Below are 19,146 nucleotides of genomic sequence, written 5' to 3' on the forward strand. Positions count from 1 at the left end.
GTCGGACAGAGAGAGAGAGATGGAGAAACAGAGAGATAGACGGAGACACAGAGAGAAAGAGAAACAGCGAGACGGAGAGACTGAGAGAGAGACAGAGAGAGACGGAGAGACAGAGAGACGGAGAGACAGAGAGAGAGACAGAGAATGCGCCGCTCGCGCCGGGATGCAAACCGTAGTCGCCGTTCTTGACGATCTCCGAGTGGAGGTAGGAGAGCCCCCGGGTGAGCGAATGCGCCAGGCGGCACGAGCATTCCCACTCGCTCGCGTTGTTCATCAGGAAGTTGCTCAGGGAGCCCTGCGGGGCGGCAGCACGCGCCTGGGGTCACGCGCGGAGGGCAGCGAGGGGAGCGGCGCGACACGGAGCCACGGCACAGTGGGGGGAGGGGGGTGGCATGAGAGTTTAAAACTCTTCAATCTTGATTTGAAGCTTTCGTGACTGCAGGAATCCATACTCTTTGGTTCATTCGGTAAAGTCACGTGGGTAGAAATAAAATAAAAATTGCCTGATGACGACCGCTTGTGTTGCGATCGAAACGTCGTGATTTATTTTATTTTAAACCATTGTTTATGTTACCAGGTGAGCTCCACTCAGCTGCTGCTTAGCTCTTTTTCAGAAGCGGCCTGGCCATCACAAATGGCAGCTCGGCAAAGTGGCCGATATCGTGATGTGACAATGTGTCGCAGCCAAATGTTTTTACGCGCAACGTTGATTCTAAATGTGGAGAGAAATACCGGAGGACACGGAGAAAAATCCACGCGGCCACGGGGAGAACACAGATGGGCATTGCTCAATCACCCCACGCCCCATCGTTGTCACTGTTATATTGGCACGGTTCGCACCTCCAATTAGCACGATTGGCTACGCACGGTGCGAAAGAAGTTCAACGTACACACGCACTCTATTACTATCATCATCATTATAACTCCGCTTGTTTACTCGGGAGAGCCTCACTGCCACAGCAAAACACTCATGCATGACGGCTAAGGCGAAAACACTTCAACTGCCGAGCATCAAGGTGAATTCTAGATTTAAAGTTTTCGTGACAGCAAGGATCCATACTCTGCATCCCTCCTCCCTTGCTTTTACCCTATATAATCGCTTGTCACATACAGCTCTCTCTGTCCACTACAGTAAAATGTTTTTGCTGGGGTTCCACCTGATGACGGAAGCTTGTGTTGCCTCCGAAACGTCGTGATTTAGTTATTTTTATTTTATTTCATCAAGGTGAAACCCACAATTCCAGTGGCGGTGTTACTCACGTGCCGATGTTACTCACGTGCTGGTAGTACTCCATGACGACGAGGAACTCGGGCCGGCCGTCAGGGCCGCTGCGCTCCTCAGCGGCGATGAAGCGCGTGATGTTGCCGTGCGCGACCAGCGGCAGGCGGTAGATCTCGCGCTCGTTCAGGAAGTTCTGCCGGTTCTCCAGCGACGTCACCTTCACTGCCACCGTGCACTCGTCCAGCACCCCCTTCCACACCGCGCCGTAGCGCCCGCGACCTATTTGCTGTGCGCCACAGGCGCGGGGGGTGGGCGAGGTGGAGGGAGGGGACGGCAGGGGGTGACGGTTACGAGAAATTCGTGCGAATCGACAAGACGGACCCTCTGTTTGCCCTTTTAGCCGTGGCGGCGGTGGCTCTGGTGGCTCCGCTGCTGTGGAGGCAGCAGCTTGCGATGGTTGGTGGATCACCGCACACGCAGAGATCGATGTCGAGGATGAGGCCATACCCTGGGCTCGCCACGAGAAGGCAGTGCAACAGATGTGGATGGACTACACATGTGCCTGTCTCTGGTTCTTTCGGTAAAGTCACGTAGTTAGAAATAAAATAAATCACGACTTTTAAAATTTTATTTGATTTCTAACTACGTGACTTTACCGAAAGAACCAAAGAGTATGGATTCCTGCAGTCACGAAAGCTTCAAATCAAGAATGTTCCTGTCTGTACAGGATATAGTATTTTCCCCCTCGCAAATGTGGGTTTTATCCTAGTGCTTCAGTTCCCGCCCGTGTTTAAACATTAAATTGGGCGCCAACACCTTCATACGTAGAGGACAGCAGAGCTTGGGCAATTTTTGGTGCAGTGGGTCCATCTTGTGGCCGCTTTTCTGCCCACCCGTGGTTTCCGTGCCCCTCTGAGCGAGCGAGCGACTGCCACGCAGCGCCGCGGCACGAGATCAAGTCGTCACGAGGACTATCCTGGTGTGGTGCGGGGAGCTGGCAGGGCGTTGGGCTGGCGCTGCTGACATGCTGGTCTCAAATCCGGGTTCAGTCGCCCGCTGTTAAGCCGTCTCTCGAGTGGAGTGAGCTAATGGTCTTCGCACGGTGGGAACAAAAACCCGGCACGTTCAATTTGGTCCTGAAGCTGATTTGTCTAAATTCCAAGTTCGACAATTTAAAATATCTGTTTGACTGTCACGAAACAAACTTTTCTCTCTGTCGCCATGGCCAGGTTGGTGGGAAAGTGCTGCCACATCCTGAAGTGGCCAGGAGGTGGCAGCACTGCCGCACCCCCACGATGGGTTCTCCATAAAAGAGTTTTTTGGGTTAGATCGCTGTAAATGTATAAATGTGTCGTTAAACCCGCCACCACCCGACACAGCCAATTAATAAGGTTTGTCACGTAAACAGAACATTCCAATGCATCACTAGTACAGCACACCGGTGTGTTGGAGAGCCAAGTCTCAACATTTACAATCTGAGTACGACGTTTCGCCAGTAATTACAACTAGCTTCATCAGGCGACAGCCAGATTTGTGAAGAAGTCCATGGGATCTGTGAACTCTATGGGTTCTACACCTCTGTGGGATCTGTTAACTCTATGGGTTCCGCACCCCTATGGGATCTGTTAACTCTATGGGTTCGACACTTCTATGAGCTCCATTCGCTACGTGTTGATGTTGAAATTCTTTCGCACGGTACGTAGCCAACCGCGCCAATCTGAGATGCGGGGGAAGAACATCAAACTAAACGCACTAAGCAGTTCTCAAGAAATTAGTGTTCAATCTCACAGACATACATAAGTTGCGCACCTCTATGAGCATGAGTTTGTTGGTGTCGATGCTGGGATAAGGCTGGGCTTCTGCTGCTCTTCCCCTCTTCCTCTTCCACTGCTCTGCGGGGGTGACACGCACGGCCGTGGTCATGCACGGCACCGGCACAGCCGAGCGCACCGCATCGGCTACGTACGGTGCGAAAAAAGGTCAACACACACACACAAGTGCACCGCTCTCTCCAAAACGCCATCGTCTCCGTAAACAGCCGCGGTCAGGAGCGGGCATTTATTTTAAACTTTAATTTCGATGTCGTGAAGACGAACGGGCACTCACTGTGGCCCTGGCGCAGCGCGTAGAGCAGCGCGGCGAGCAGCGTGGCGGCGGCGGTGAGCGACACGAGCACCACCACCATGGCATGGCCGCCCGGGGCCACCGGCGCCGGCGTCACCTCTTCTGCAGCAGCGCACGCAGCGAGCACGCACTCTCATCACTCTACGTTCACTCTGACACTCTCACTCCGCTCTCAATGACACTCCACACACACTCCGCTCTCACTGATACTCCACTCACACTCCACTCACACTCCACTCACACTCCACTCTCAGTCCGCCCTCACTCCACTCACACTCCGCTCACACTCCGCTCACACTCCACTCTCAGTCCGCTCTCACTGATACTCCACTCACACTCCGCTCACACTCCACTCACACTCCACTCACACTCTCACTCCGCTCTCACTGACACTCCACTCACACTCCGCTCACACTCCACTCACACTCCACTCACACTCTCACTCCGCTCTCACCGATACTCCACTCACACTCCACTCACACTCCACTCTCAGTCCGCTCTCACTGACACTCCACTCACACTCCACTCTCGCTCCGCTCTCACTAACAATCACTCCGGCTCTCGCTCACACTCCTGTCATGCACGCTACACCCTCACTCAGATTCCACTCACTCCTCTCGGCTCACTCCGCCGTTTACTCACACGCGGGGTTACCATGCACGGGGGACACGCACGAGAGCTGCAGCCCTCTCGGTATCGGGGCCATGACGAGCAAACGGGTTCTGTTCTTAACTGCAATTTGTATTTTATTTGACCAGGTAAGGCCCACTGAGCGGTATATCTCTTATTTAGAAGCGACCTGGCTATGACGAATGATAGCTCAACGAAGTGGCTCATCATCTTGACTTAACACTTTCGTGACTGCAGGAATTCATATTCTTTGGTTCTTTCGGTAAAGTCACGTAGATGGAAAAAAATAAGAATAAAAATAAAGTGAATAACATTTATTAAAATTAAAAAACACTAATGTAGGCTGTAGCCTGGTTCTTAATCAAAGTGAGTGTACTGGCTGCATTTGTCTTAGACCATCAAATCCACCATGAAGGTAGAACATTATGCCATGCTACCTTTCTTGGATGTCTTAATAAAAAAGAGACCAGATGACTCAATGAGCCATTCTGTCTACAGGAAAGTAACCCATACTGACGCCTACCTAAAACTTGATTCCCACCACCATCCATTCCAGAAGAATTCCCTCATAAAAACGCTACACCATAGAGCTCAATGTATCTCCGACATGAACACCTAACCAGTAAACTCTAACACGTACACCAAGCTCTCAAGGTGAATGGATATTCTGACTACACAAGCCGCAAGGCCACCACCCCAACCGTGAGGAAGGAGCCATCTGAGGATCCAATAAAAACCATCACCCTGCCATACATAGCAGGGGTAACCAAAACTATTTCCAAAATCATGAACAAACACAAGATCCAGGTCTGATTTAACACAGTACATACAATGCATGATCTGATTCCATCTGTAGAGGACAAGATTCCTGACATGCAATATCCTGGCGTCTACAAACTAAGCTGTATCTGCGGCAACAATTACATTGGGGAAACTCATCGACATGTCTCGGACCGTGTTCGTGAGCATAAGACAGATTTGAAACACGGTAGGACCAATACTTCTGCCGTGGCTGATCATTACTCTAATGGGGCTGGCTCACACGAAATTGATTTCTCTAAGCCTACTGGCTATCAACAAAGATTCGTTCATGAAGCCATCCATATATACAGACACACACACAATTTCAACCGAGAGGATGGTTATAAACTCAGCAATCAATGGAAAGATGTCATAAACCACTTTGGGTCATGACTTGATTTGTGTTTTATTGTCAACCTCTAACGTCAGAAGTGTGGTTGTGTGTGGAGCGAGGTGCCATGATTGCCTGGCGGCCCTTTGATTGGTGTAGACCCACTGCCGGTTAGGGCTGAACGATTTGGGGAAAATATAAAATTGTGATTTTTCTGACAGATATTGCAACTGCGATTTGATTTTCGATAAAAAAAATTAAGTCAAGCTTTAGTTGAACATTCACTGTGTAATAGATTTAAAACATGTGATGGAGCATTACCACATGATATCAAAATATGAACTGATCTATATATTCTAATGCAAGGATGAGAACTTAAAAGATATGAATTGCTTCCAACATGTATTTATTTTAAAAAATAATAATTTAAATAGAACAATCAAACGTAGAACAATTGTTAAGTTAAATAAATAAAGTTATAATAATACAAAATATAAAATTCCAATAAGAAAGTAATAGGACTTTTAAAATCGCAAAAATCGCAACCTTGCGATTTGCTAATCGCATTGCGTCAAATTTCGATTTCGATTTGAAATCGATTATTCGTTCAGCCCGACTGCCGGTGTCGTTGTTTTCTCTACATCAACATCAGCTGCCCCGCCCATGCTGCTGACACACTTGGGCTACGCCCATCTCTAAACCTTTATAAACAGTTTGCCTTTAGAGGCTAACCCCCCGTTACCTGATGACGACCACTTGTGTTGCGATCGAAACGTCGTGGTTTTTTTTAATTCAACATTATAGACTGCCAGTACGCTCACTCAAGTTAAGAACCAGGCTACAGTCTACATTAATTCTAGATTTGAAGCTTTCGTGACTGCAAGGATTCATATTCTTAGGTTTTTTCGGTAAAGTCACGTAGGTAAAACATTAAAATTAATAAAAGTAAAATAAAATAAAAAATCACGACGTTTCGGAGGCAACACAAGCCTCCGTCTTCAGGTGGAACCGTCACAGCCACGACAGCTGTATCAAGTAAATGAGAGATTGCAGGAGCTACCACTCCGTTTATATAATGGTTGGAGAGGGGGGAAGGGGCAAATGCAGCACACTTTTTATTCATATGGTAAGGTGAGGCTTAAGAGGGTGAGCCTTTGTTATGGAGAGGTACGGTTTGTGACTCAACCTGGCCTACCTAACAAAGAGAAACAACTAAACATGGTAAACCTGTGATAGTTGTCTCTCAAATAAGATTGGCCAAATAAGTGTAGTTAAATCTTTTTTGCATGGTTAATCACATCTTTCCAATGATTACTCAGTTTGTAACCATCATCACGGTTGAAATTATGTCTGTGTTTGCATATTTGTATGGTTTCGTGTACAAACCTTTGATGGTAGCCATGAGGTTTGCAGAGAACCTTGGTCTCAGAAAAGACAATTTCATGAGAGCCCACCGAGTTGTAGCAATGATCGGCAACGGCCGAAGAATCAGTTCTGCCGTGTTTCAGATCTGAATTGTGCTCGCGGACACGATCAGAAACATGACGTTTCGTTTCTCCAATGTAGCAATCACCACTAATGCAACTCAATTTGTAGACTCCAGGATACTGTAAGTCACGTTACCATACATAGCAGGCGTGACCAAAAAGATCTCCAAAATTCTAAACAAACATAAGATCCAAGTCCGATTCAGTACAGTGCATAAAATCCGTGATCTGATTCCATCTGTGAAGGATGTCGTTCCTGACTTACAATATCCTGGAGTCTACAAATTGAGTTGCATTTGTGGTGATTGCTACATTGGAGAAACGAAACGTCATGTTTCTGATCGTGTCCGCGAGCACAAGTCAGATCTGAAACACGGCAGAACTGATTCTTTGGCCGTTGCCGATCATTGCTACAACTCGGTGGGCTCTCATGAAATTGTCTTTTCTGAGACCAAGGTTCTCTGCAAACCTCCTGGCTACCATCAAAGGTTTGTACACGAAGCCATCTATATATATAAAATCGCAAATCTGTCTGTCTGTCCGTCTGTCTGTCTGTGTGTGTGTCTGTCTGTCTGTCTGTGTGTCGCCGGACCATACGCAGTTTCATTGGACGGCGGTTGCCCCTGGCAACGGGTAGCGACGCATTCGCTGCGGGGTGGACGCCATTTTTAATTCCCGTTAAAAATATGCGCACGCATTAACACGCGACTCTGAGGTAAATTCATCAACGTTTCACGTCCTCTTCACTCCCCCCCCACCACAATGTGTGCAATTACTATTATAGGGTTGGTAGATAATAAAATTATAGCGATTAGACAGTATTATTGTAGCGCGGGGGGGGGGGGGGGTAATGGCCCCTGTACCCAGCCTCAGCCGGGTGGGCAATTTAGGCGAGGCCGGAGGCTCTGCACGGTACTAGGCCTCGACACCCCACCACACTATAGGCCGTACATATTACTGCACAGCGGCCCAGGAGATCGTGGCTGGGGGGGGGGGGGGGGCAGGGGTAGCAGCCCATCTGTGTATATATGTAAGGTTATTAAGAAATATATTTTTCACCCGGGCAACGCCGGGTACTTATGCTAGTACAAATATACAAACACAGACATAATTTCAACCGTGATGATGGTTACAAACTGAGTAATCATTGGAAAGATGTGATTAACCATGCAAAAAAGATTTAACTACACTTATTTGGCCAATCTTATTTGAGAGACAACTATCACAGGTTTACCATGTTTAGTTGTTTCTCTTTGTTAGGTAGGCCAGGTTGAGTCACAAACCGTACCTCTCCATACCAAAGGCTCACCCTCTTAAGCCTCACCTTACCATATGAATAAAAAGTGTGCTGCACTTGCCCCTTCCCCCCTCTCCAACCATTATATAAACGGAGTGGTAGCTCCTGCAATCTCTCATTTACTTGATACAGCTGTCGTGGCTGTGACGGTTCCACCTGAAGACGGAGGCTTGTGTTGCCTCCGAAACGTCGTGATTTTTTATTTTATTTTACTTTTATTATTTTTAATGTTTTACCTACGTGACTTTACCGAAAAAAACCTAAGAATACAGTCTACATTATAGACTGCCAATATGCTCACCAGCTTAAAAACCAGGCTACAGTCTACATTATAGACTGCCAGTACACTCACCGAGGTTAAGAACCAGGCTACAGTCTACGTTACAGACTGCCAGTACACTCACAAAACTTAATAACCAGGCTACAGTCTACATTGTAGACTGCCAGTACACTCAGGTTAAGAACCAGGCCTTAGTCTACATTCTTTTTGTTTATTATTATTTTATTATTATTTTTATTTTCATTAACTTTATTTCGCATTATTCTTTTCCTATCTACGTGACTTTACCGAAAGAACCAAAGAACATGGCTCATCATCGTGTGGGAATTTAAAGCGATGTAACTCTAAACTTGGAGGGAAAACACAAAGGAGCCGGAGAAAATCCACGCGACCACGGGGAGAGAGACACGCAAACTCCACATTTAGAGCAGGTATCACAGGATCGGGATCGAACCCATGAGTCCGGTATAACAGGCGAGCGAGATAAGATCTCGCCTTGGTGCTGCCCAGCCTGCCCCATCCCTAACGCAGCCCCTCACACACAGCACAGTTCCGTGCTGAACCGGGCCCAATGCGGATTCTTGCGATTGTGCGCAGAGCTCCTCGCTGTAACGCACGCCACAGCGGCGTGCCACTTGTGCGCACGGTTCAGCTCAACTTGGTTATGTTTTTTTAGTTCGCAGTTATCAATTCCAAAATCCACAGCATTCAATTCCGGCGAGAGTGCTGGGGGAGGAACGATCGTGTGTGTGCGTGGGAGAAACGTGCGCGTGTGTGGCGCCGTTATTCCGAGAGCCCCTTTGGGCTGCCACGTCTGCGAGCGAGCGATCGAGTAAACAATCGAGCACGCGATTGAGAATGCGATCGATCGAGTGATCGGGCGCGCGATCGAGTGCGAGGGTCGTCGCTCACAGCGCTCGCTCCGCGTTGTGTTTGTTGGCCGACAGCCGCGGCAATTAAACTCGAGCTGGGAAACGATACGACTCGGAGCTGTGTTTACATTCGACTCCGCAAAAGTAAACGACTCCAGCGCAGCCTCGGCGAAAAGCGTCGACGCAGCAGCAGCAGCCGCTGTAGCAGCCGCTGCTGCAGCCGCTGCTGCAGCTGCTGCTACTGCTGCTGCTCCAGCTGCTGCTGCGGCTGCTGCTGCGCGGTTCAGCGGTTGCGTTGTATCGAGTTGACGCTGCAATGGACCCCGCCGCTCTAAACCAACAATCGCCTCTTTATTATTATTCCACGCTTTTATTTAACTCACTCCGTCTGTTGTCGTATCCTTAAAGCATCTTGTAACTCAATTTTATCCACTTCCCAATGTGCTATCGACTGCAAACTTGGTATACTTACGTCATACTGATGACAAGACTATATTCTATCATAAAAAAATATTTTTTTAAACATTTGACACGCTTTTATTTAACTCACTCTGTCCGTTGTCGTATCCTCAAATCTTGTAACTCAATTTCAACCGTCTTCCCAATGTCGTATCGACTGCAAGCTTGGTATAGGTATGTCATACTGATGACAATACTATATTCTATCATTAAACAATAAAAATATATATTTTTCAACAATCTTTTTTACGGGTCTAATTGTCCACGCTCAACTCACGTTGCCTGTAAATCACCACGCTCCCTTACGCTGTGGCAAGCTGCGGGGCCACTGCCTGGAGTCGTGGAGTTCTGCCATTACGAGTACGGTTCATTTCATTAAAGCGTGTTTAAAAAAAAAAATGTTTTTTATATTTTATTCTTCATTTCAGTTCGCCCGTCGGCGCAAGGTCACGAGACGCATGGGTCCACTCGGACCCCCCCCACCTGTGGGCGCCAGGGTGGCGGTGGCGACGTTGCAGAGGTCCTCGCTGCAGCAGCAGAACAGCGTGAAGTCGACGCTGCACGTTTTGCTGTCGCACCCGTTGCTGCTCTTCATGAAGCATCCTGCCGTAGCGCGCACGCATGCACAAGGAGTCCTCAGTGTGGCTTGCATGTCGGAAGGGGCACAATCAGTCACTACAAGTGCACACACGTGGGGGACGCACGCACTCACAAACACACAGAGACACACGAACAAGACGAAGACAAAGATCCCCCGTGTAGCCTTAACAGACTGTTGGGCAAGTGCTGTCATCGAGCACCTTTGAAGGCCGGCACGGTACACGAGGGGGTGGGTGGCCAACACCACGCCCGGCCGCCTTTGTCTCCCCAGTGGTGGTTTTCAACACATCGCACCAGGTACCCATTTGAGACTGAGTCGACCTCGGGGAGCCCTAGGACCGGTTAAAATAATCGTCACCGGTGTCGACCGCGAGCGGGAATCGAACTCGGCTCACTCCTGCGCGTGGACCCGCGAAGCGAAACCGACTCGGAGACAATTCAGGCTGCCGTCTAAGACGGCGTTCGAGTCAACCCGACCCCAAAAAACACGGAAACTCGGGGTGCCGGGAAGAGTGTGCAGGGGAGGAGTGGGACGGGGCTGGGAGAGGGCTGGGAGAGAGGGCTGGGAGAGGGCTGGGAGAGGGCTGGGAGAGGGGTGCTGGAGAGGGCTGGGAGAGGGCTGGGAGAGAGGGCTGGGAGAGAGGGCTGGGAGAGGGCTGGGAGAGAGGGCTGGGAGAGGGCTGGGAGAGGGCTGGGAGAGGGCTGGGAGAGAGGGCTGGGAGAGGGCTGGAGAGGGCTGGGAGAGGGGTGCTGGAGCTCGAGATCCATCGCGGCTCGGGGGTCAGGGAGCGTCACGCCCGGCAGTGACCTCGCCCGGCACCTCGCGTCATCCCCACGGCCCCTTCTCAACTCGCACTGCAACTCCGCACAGCGGGGTGCGCGTGCATGCGGGTGGCACGGGGGCGCGCGGGAGACGCGCGTGTTGTCGTCGGCGCCGAGGGCACCGCGTGGCTGGCGCGACGCCGAAGCGCGGGACGCGATGCAGTTTCTCGCCCTCTCGGGAGAGCGGGGGGGGGGGGGGGGGCTCTGAAAGGAATCGCCGTTGTTTTTTTTCTTCCCCGGAGTAAAAACGACATTCCCAGAAGCAGAAGAAGACGGCACGGCGATGGGGGGGGGGGGGGGCGATCTGATCACGGCTGCGAGTCCCCCCCCCACCACCCGGTGGTGTCCTGCGATTGGCTGTCGAACCCAAACACGCGGAGCAACGCGCAGGAAAAGCGGCTTCCGATTCTCACGCACGGTGCCGCTGGAACGCTCTGAATTTGAACGGTCACACGCGCGCACCCGCCGACACTCTCTTGGCAAAGATTAAAAATATATATTTAGAATCACTCCGATCCATCGGCCGCGGACGAAGGCCTCGTCCGCCCAGGCTGTCGGCGTCGCTCGCGGCCAATTTCGCCGCTCCATCTCACGCGGCGGACGTCCTCTCGGCGCGGCGTGCTTCCGCTCCCGAGGAGCGTTCGGCCCGAGCCACCTTCATCTTTCTCATAAGTTCATTAAAAGTGCAGCCCCCCTGTCGATCCACTGCTGGATGGAGGGCTCGTCCCTCCGCGTCAGCCGTGGAAGGTCGCTTGACCATACGTCGCCACCAGATTGGTCAGCGCCGGGTTCGGACATCGCTCTGCCCTGACGTTAGCCGTGGCCAGGGATCGAACGAGGGTGGCCAGGTTCGGGGCTACGGTGCCGCACGAGCCATAGTTAATCGAGTGACGAAGAGTTAACTGTACATACGAATTTAATAAAGACGTGTAGATTATTATCGTGACTATGCTTGTTTACTCAGGAAAGCTTCACTGAGTCTCAAGACTCACTTTCAGGAGGGTCCTGCCAGGCTTTCGCAGCAGGGGGGTGTGATATGTGTTGAACTTCATTCGCACCGTACGTAGCCAACCGTGCTAATCGGAGGTGCCGAGGAAGGACAACAAAATAAACACAAAAAGTGGTTCTTAAGAAATGAGTTTTCAATCGAGACGATAATTTGAAAGTGCGTGGCTCCAGTGGCTTCCTATTATCGGTGCTCGATGGCTAGCCAAACGCCGCTGCTGCGAGGATGGCCGCAGTTCCAGTGATAATGGTTTCTGCTCCGTGATGAGATCAGCGGCCAGGTATTGTGGTTCATTTGTGGCAAGCACTTTGTGTACAATCAGTGCTACCTTATAACAACGTATTCCTTTGGCAACCGGAAGCCAATGCACGTCAGGGAGCACTGGACGGACTACGGTGTTGGATCTTACAGTGCCCGTCACGGGGTGAGATACAGAGAGCGTTGCACGTGACACATGTTTCTGCGTGTTCACACAGCGCCGGCAAGCGCGGGAAAATAAAACCCAACCGGAGGGTGTAAGAAACGTAATTTGTTTAAATGCGCAATTACGCAATTCACTTAACAGGGGACGTGCTGCCGGACTTGCGCAGAAAGGCAACGGACCCTTACTCGACGGGGCCAATATTAGAAAGCGCCATGGGAACGTGGAGTTTCCACCGCTGGCTCAGGGCCGCGTTCAGGAGACGGGTGCCGCGTCACTTCCCGCAGGATCGCTGGACTTTGACCACGCGATGTGCGAGCTCAACGAGTGGCGCGCGCACGAGGCATCGATCAAAATACTCCCCTTGTTGACGGCCGCCCAATAACTGCATCTGGGATGATGGCGGTGGCGATGATGATCATCATGAATGATGATGATAATCATTGATGATGATGATCATCATGATTGACGATGATGATCATCATTGATGATGATCATCGTGATTGATGATAATGATCATCATTGATGATGATGATCATCGTGATTGATGATAATGATCATCACGATTGATGATGATGATCATCATGATTGATGGTGATGATCATGATTGACGATGATGATCATCATGATTGACGATGATGATGATCATTATGATTGATGATGATGATCATCATGATTGATGATGGTGATCATCATGATTGACGATGATGATCATCATTGATGATGATCATCGTGATTGATGATGATGATCATCATGATTGATGATGATCATCATGATTGATGATGATGATCATCATTTCTAGATTTGAAGCTTTCATGACTGCAAGGATTCATACTCTTAGTTCTTTCGGTAAAGTCACGTAGGTAAAAAATGAAATTAAAATTAATACAAATAAAACAATAAAAATCACGACGTTTCGGAGGCAACACAAGTCTCCGTCATCATGTGGGACCGTCACAGCCAGATTTGCTGCATCAAGTGAGGGAGGGATTCAAGATGTAAGCTCTTAAGTACCAGTTAAGGGGGGAGGGGCTTATCAGAATGTGGTAGCCAATGAATGGAACGTATCGGGAGGGGGGGGGGCTAACAGAGGGACGGGGTACTCGTGGTCGTGGTCAACGACGTGTTTGTGCGCAAGTCACTGTGGATGTACATAATAGAAAAGGAACGAAAATGTCCATGTTTATACCAGTGTTGGCTGACAATAAAGAGAGTACTGTTAAACGTTAGGGATGTTAACACTCGGTAAAGTCAAAAAATTGTGTAATTAAATCTTTTTTGCATGGTTGATAATATCTTTCCAATGATTACTAAGTTTGTACCCATCATCACGGTTGAAATTATGTCTGTGTTTGTATATCTGAATGGCTTCGTGTACAAACCTTTGATGGTAGCCAGAGGGTTTGCAGAGCACCTTAGTCTCAGAGAGAGAGAGAGACACAGACCTCCTGTATACCAGGCGAGGTAGTTAACATCTCATAGCCACCGTGATAATGATGAGAGAGAGAGAGACACAGACCTCCTGTAGACCAGGCGAGGTAGTTAACATCCTAGCCACCGTGATGATGATGAGAGAGACACAGACCTCCTGTAGACCAGGCGAGGTAGTTAACATCTCCCAGCCACCGTGATGATTATGAGAGAGAGACACAGACCTCCTGTAGACCAGGCGAGGTAGTTAACATCTCCCAGCCACCGTGATGATTATGAGAGAGAGACACAGACCTCCTGTAGACCAGGCGAGGTAGTTAACATCTCACAGCCACCGTGATGATTATGAGAGAGACACAGACCTCCTGTAGACCAGGCGAGGTAGTTAACATCTCACAGCCACCGTGATGATTATGAGAGAGAGAGACACAGACCTCCTGTAGACCAGGCGAGGTAGTTAACATCTCACAGCCACCGTGATGATTATGAGAGAGAGAGACACAGACCTCCTGTATACCAGGCGAGGTAGTTAACATCTCATAGCCACCGCGGCGGCGCCCCCAATGGTGGCCCAAAGCCTCCCCCTGTGAGATGGGCCCAGCGGTGTGGGGCGAGGAAGAGCATCGACCCCCCCCCCCACCATCCCCCCGCGTCCCCCCATCGCCCCCCCCCATCGTCCCACCCCCCGCAGCCCCCCCCCCCATTCCCCCTCTCCCCGCGCTCCCAGGAGGATGTCTGTGCGCTGACCCCCCCTGACCCAGGCCCCAGCCTCTCGCCCTCCTCTTCTCCGTCGCTTCCTCTGCCCGAAGAGGGTTTTATTTAAAGGATAAGTCCAACAGAGTTAGATATTGTGCGCGCGTGCGCGTGTGTGTATGCACAAATGTCAATGGGACACGTCATAGGCGTTTCGTGACCGATACTATTAATAATAAAGGGTTTTTTTGGGGTTATATCACGCGAATGTAAATGCGTCGTTAAAACCCGCCACTGCCACCCCCCCCCCCCCCCCCGACACAGCCAACTGGGAAGGATCGTCACGGGCACAGACCGTGCCAGTGGGTTCCAGCACGCCGGTTGTGTGTTGGAGCGTAAACCCACAACATTTACAATTCAAGTAGCGTGACGTGTCGCTGGCGAGTAACGAAAACAACGACCAGCTTCATCAGGCGATTAGCCCGAATTGTGACGAAGTCTTTCTGTGTCCGCTCCTAAGAGTCACGTGACGTCATCACCGTGTCGGGTGGCGGTGGGTTAACGACACAGATCATATTGACGCCATCTAACCCAATAGCCTTCATCATGAACTTAAAATATCACCCTGCACTCGGGCTGCGCAGGTTACGCAGAATGTGATCACGTGGCATTGGTCTCTCTGCGTCGACAGCTCGGAGGCGTCTGGCGCTTCTCTCTTCCTCATTACCTCTCACTACCACCTGCCCACTCACCTCCTTCAACTCATTCCCTCTCACCACCACCTGCCACTCACCTCCTTCAACTCATTCCCTCTCACCACCACCTGCCCACTCACCTCCTTCAACTCATTCCCTCTCACCACCACCTGCCCACTCACCTCCTTCAACTCATTCCCTCTCACCACCACCTGCCCACTCACCTCCTCCAACTCATTCCCTCTCACTACCCCCTGCCACTCGCCTCCTCCAACTCATTCCCTCTCACCACCACCTGCCCACTCACCTCCTTCAACTCATTCCCTCTCACTACCCCCTGCCACTCGCCTCCTTCAACTCATTCCCTCTCACCACCACCTGCCACTCACCTCGTTCAACTCATTCCCTCTCACTACCCCCTGCCTAGTCACCTCCTTCAACTCATTCCCTCTCACCACCACCTGCCCACTCACCTCCTCCAACTCATTCCCTCTCACCACCACCTGCCACTCACCTCGTTCAACTCATTCCCTCTCACTACCCCCTGCCCACTCACCTCCTTCAACTCATTCCCTCTCACTACCACCTGCCACTCACCTCCTTCAACTCATTCCCTCTCACCACCACCTGCCACTCACCTCCTTCAACTCATTCCCTCTCACCACCACCTGCCCACTCACCTCCTTCAACTCATTCCCTCTCACCACCACCTGCCACTCACCTCCTTCAACTCATTCCCTCTCACTACCCCCTGCCACTCACCTCCTTCAACTCATTCCCCCTCACCACCACCTGCCCACTCACCTCCTTCAACTCATTCCCTCTCACCACCACCTGCCCACTCACCTCCTTCAACTCATTCCCTCTCACCACCACCTGCCACTCACCTCCTTCAACTCATTCCCTCTCACCACCAACTGCCCACTCACCTCCTTCAACTCATTCCCTCTCACTACCACCTGCCCACTCACCTCCTTCAACTCATTCCCTCTCACCGCCACCTGCCACTCACCTCCTTCAACTCATTCCCTCTCACCACCACCTGCCCAACCAGCTCCTTCAACTCATTCCTTCTCACTGTCACCTGCCCACTCACCTCCTTCAACTCATTACCTCTCACCACTACCTGCCCACTCACCTCCTTCAACTCATTCCCTCTCACTGCCACCTCCCCAACCAGCTCCTTCAACTCATTCCCTCTCACTACCACCTGCCACTCACCTCCTTCAACTCATTCCCTCTCACCACCACCTGCCACTCACCTCCTTCAACTCCTTCCCTCTCACCACCACCTGCCCACTCACCTCCTTCAACTCATTCCCTCTCACCGCCACCTGCCACTCACCTCCTTCAACTCATTCCCTCTCACCACCACCTGCCACTCACCTCCTTCAACTCATTCCTTCTCACTGCCACCTGCCACTCACCTCCTTCAACTCATTCCCTCTCACCACCACCTGCCACTCACCTCCTTCAACTCATTCCTTCTCACTGCCACCTGCCACTCACCTCGTTCAACTCATTCCCTCTCACCGCCACCTGCCACTCACCTCCTTCAACTCATTCCCTCTCACCACCACCTGCCACTCACCTCCTTCAACTCATTCCCTCTCACTGCCACCTGCCCAATCGCCTCCTTCAACTCATTCCCTCTCACCGCCACCTGCCACTCACCTCCTTCAACTCATTCCCTCTCACCACCACCTGCCACTCACCTTCAACTCATTCCATCTCACCACCACCTGCCCAACCAGCTCCTTCAACTCATTCCTTCTCACTGTCACCTGCCCACTCACCTCCTTCAACTCATTACCTCTCACCACTACCTGCCCACTCACCTCCTTCAACTCATTCCCTCTCACTGCCACCTCCCCAACCAGCTCCTTCAACTCATTCCCTCTCACTACCACCTGCCACTCACCTCCTTCAACTCATTCCCTCTCACCACCACCTGCCACTCACCTCCTTCAACTCATTCCCTCTCACCACCACCTGCCCACTCACCTCCTTCAACTCATTCCCTCTCACCGCCACCTGCCACTCACCTCCTTCAACTCATTCCCTCTCACCACCACCTGCCACTCACCTCCTTCAACTCATTCCTTCTCACTGCCACCTGCCACTCACCTCCTTCAACTCATTCCCTCTCACCACCACCTGCCACTCACCTCCTTTAACTCATTCCTTCTCACTGCCACCTGCCACTCACCTCGTTCAACTCATTCCCTCTCACCGCCACCTGCCACTCACCTCCTTCAACTCATTCCCTCTCACCACCACCTGCCACTCACCTCCTACAACTCATTCCCTCTCACTGCCACCTGCCACTCACCTCCTTCAACTCATTCCCTCTCACCACCACCTGCCACTCACCTCCTTCAACTCATTCCCTCTCACCACCACCTGCCACTCACCTCCTTCAACTCATTCCCTCTCACCACCACCTGCCACTCACCTCCTTCAACTCATTCCCTCTCACTGCCACCTGCCCAATCGCCTCCTTCAACTCATTCCCTCTCCCTGCTCAATCCAGATGTTTTTACTCTTCGCAAATGATCCAATCAGATCCAAATCGGATCTGATTCTAAACCCGTGGGAGTCGTTGTTTTGGAAATGCATTTTTAGAAGCGACCTGGCCACAATGACAGCTCAACGAAGTTGGCCAATTATAAATAATAACGTCCATTATTCAGGATATTATTTAGATATAAATCACGTGACGTTGATACTGAGACTCACTGAAGCGGCCGGTAGATGCCAATGGAGCAGTGGGGCAGGGGGCCTGGGGTTCAGTCAGAGACACGTGTGTGTGTGTGTGTGTATGTTGAACTTATTTCGCACCGTACGTAGCCAACCGTGCTAATCGGAGTATGTGGGGGAATGGACAACAAACTAAACACAAAAAGAGTTCTAAATAAATTAGTTAGGTTATCGAGACGATTTAAAAGTGCATAGCTCCGTGGCTTCCTAATATCAGAAGGAAGAGCGTTCCAGACGGCCGCAGAAGCGCGTCCACATGCGCGCGATGCGGTGACCATCTTTGTTCATTGGCTAGCCAAAAGCCGCGTCATGATGGTGTATTGCTCCTTGACGAGATCAACAACGAGGTGTCGTCGTGGTCCAGTTGTGTCGCGTGCACTTTGTGTGCGCAATGAGGTGGGGAAGGGAGCAGATCCCATCAGCAGGCGAGCGCGTCAGCAGCTCCACAAACTAAAGAAACTCCGCTGGGTCTATCCTCGCGGCGCCCGAACTGCCACTTGCTGAGTCCGAGCAGCGAGGCTGCAGGCACGAGGAGGGGCAGGAGGAGGGGGGGAGGGGGAGGAGGGGGAGGAGGAGGAGGGGGTGGAGGAGGAGGGGGAGGAGGAGGAGGAGGGGGAGGAGGGGGAGGGGGAGGAAGGGGAGGAGAAGGAAGGGGGAGGAGGGGGAGGAGGAGGAGGGGGAGGAGGAGGAAGGGGGAGGAGGGGGAGGAAGAGGGGGAAGGGGGAGGAGGGGGAGGAGGGGGAGGAGGGGGAGAAGGGGGAGGAGGAGGAAGGGGGAGGAAGGGGAGGGAGAGGAGGAGGAGGGGGAAGGGGGAGGAGGGGGAGGAGGAGGAGGGGGAGGAGGAGGGGGAGGAGGAGGAAGGGGGAGGAGGGGAGGAGGGGGAGGAGGAGGGGGACGAGGGGGAGGAGGAGGAAGGGGAAGGAGGAGGAGGGGGAGGAGGAGGAGGAGGGGGAGGAGGAGGTGGAGGAGGAGGAGGTGGAGGAGGAAGGGGGAGGAGGAGGGGGAGGAGGAGCGGGGGAGGGGGAGGAGGATGAGGGGGAGGAGGAGGAGGGGGAGGAGGGGGGGAGGAGGAGGAGGAGGAGGAGGGGGAGGAGGAGGAAGGGGGAGGAGGAGGTGGGGGAGGAGGAGGGTGAGGAGGGGGAGGAGGGGAGGAGGAGGGGGAGGAGGAGGAAGGGGGAGGAGGAGGGGGAGGAGGAGGAGGGGGAGGAGGGGGG

At 51.7% G+C, this 19,146-nt stretch overlaps 1 protein-coding gene and 1 long non-coding RNA gene across 3 annotated transcripts in view; one reads left to right on the top strand and one right to left on the bottom strand.

The window, feature by feature from the left end:
- The window catches only part of LOC133358206 (uncharacterized), a 33,712-nt gene extending 23,656 nt beyond the window's left edge, over positions 1 to 10,056 (top strand). The window contains exon 3 of the long non-coding RNA XR_009757028.1: positions 9,932 to 10,056. This is a non-coding gene — a long non-coding RNA (uncharacterized LOC133358206). The remainder of the gene's footprint in view (positions 1 to 9,931) is intronic.
- Positions 1 to 19,146, bottom strand: part of LOC133358204 (bone morphogenetic protein receptor type-2-like) — a 68,486-nt gene that overhangs the window by 13,612 nt on the left and 35,728 nt on the right. The window contains exons 3-7 of one of the 2 annotated variants that reach the window (XM_061576442.1): positions 9,987 to 10,106; positions 3,329 to 3,445; positions 3,032 to 3,114; positions 1,278 to 1,508; positions 172 to 295 (exon numbers count right to left, since the gene is read on the bottom strand). In XM_061576442.1, the coding sequence (XP_061432426.1) occupies positions 172 to 295; positions 1,278 to 1,508; positions 3,032 to 3,114; positions 3,329 to 3,445; positions 9,987 to 10,106 (675 nt within the window). Of the gene's footprint in view, positions 1 to 171; positions 296 to 1,277; positions 1,509 to 3,031; positions 3,115 to 3,328; positions 3,449 to 9,986; positions 10,107 to 19,146 lie in introns of both variants that reach the window. The other variant, XM_061576441.1, reaches the window with a different exon arrangement.

The sequence above is a fragment of the Lethenteron reissneri genome, chromosome 61, assembly GCF_015708825.2.
Source record: "Lethenteron reissneri isolate LAM-NWPU_2019-01 chromosome 61, ASM1570882v1, whole genome shotgun sequence".
Lineage (NCBI taxonomy): Eukaryota > Metazoa > Chordata > Hyperoartia > Petromyzontiformes > Petromyzontidae > Lethenteron > Lethenteron reissneri.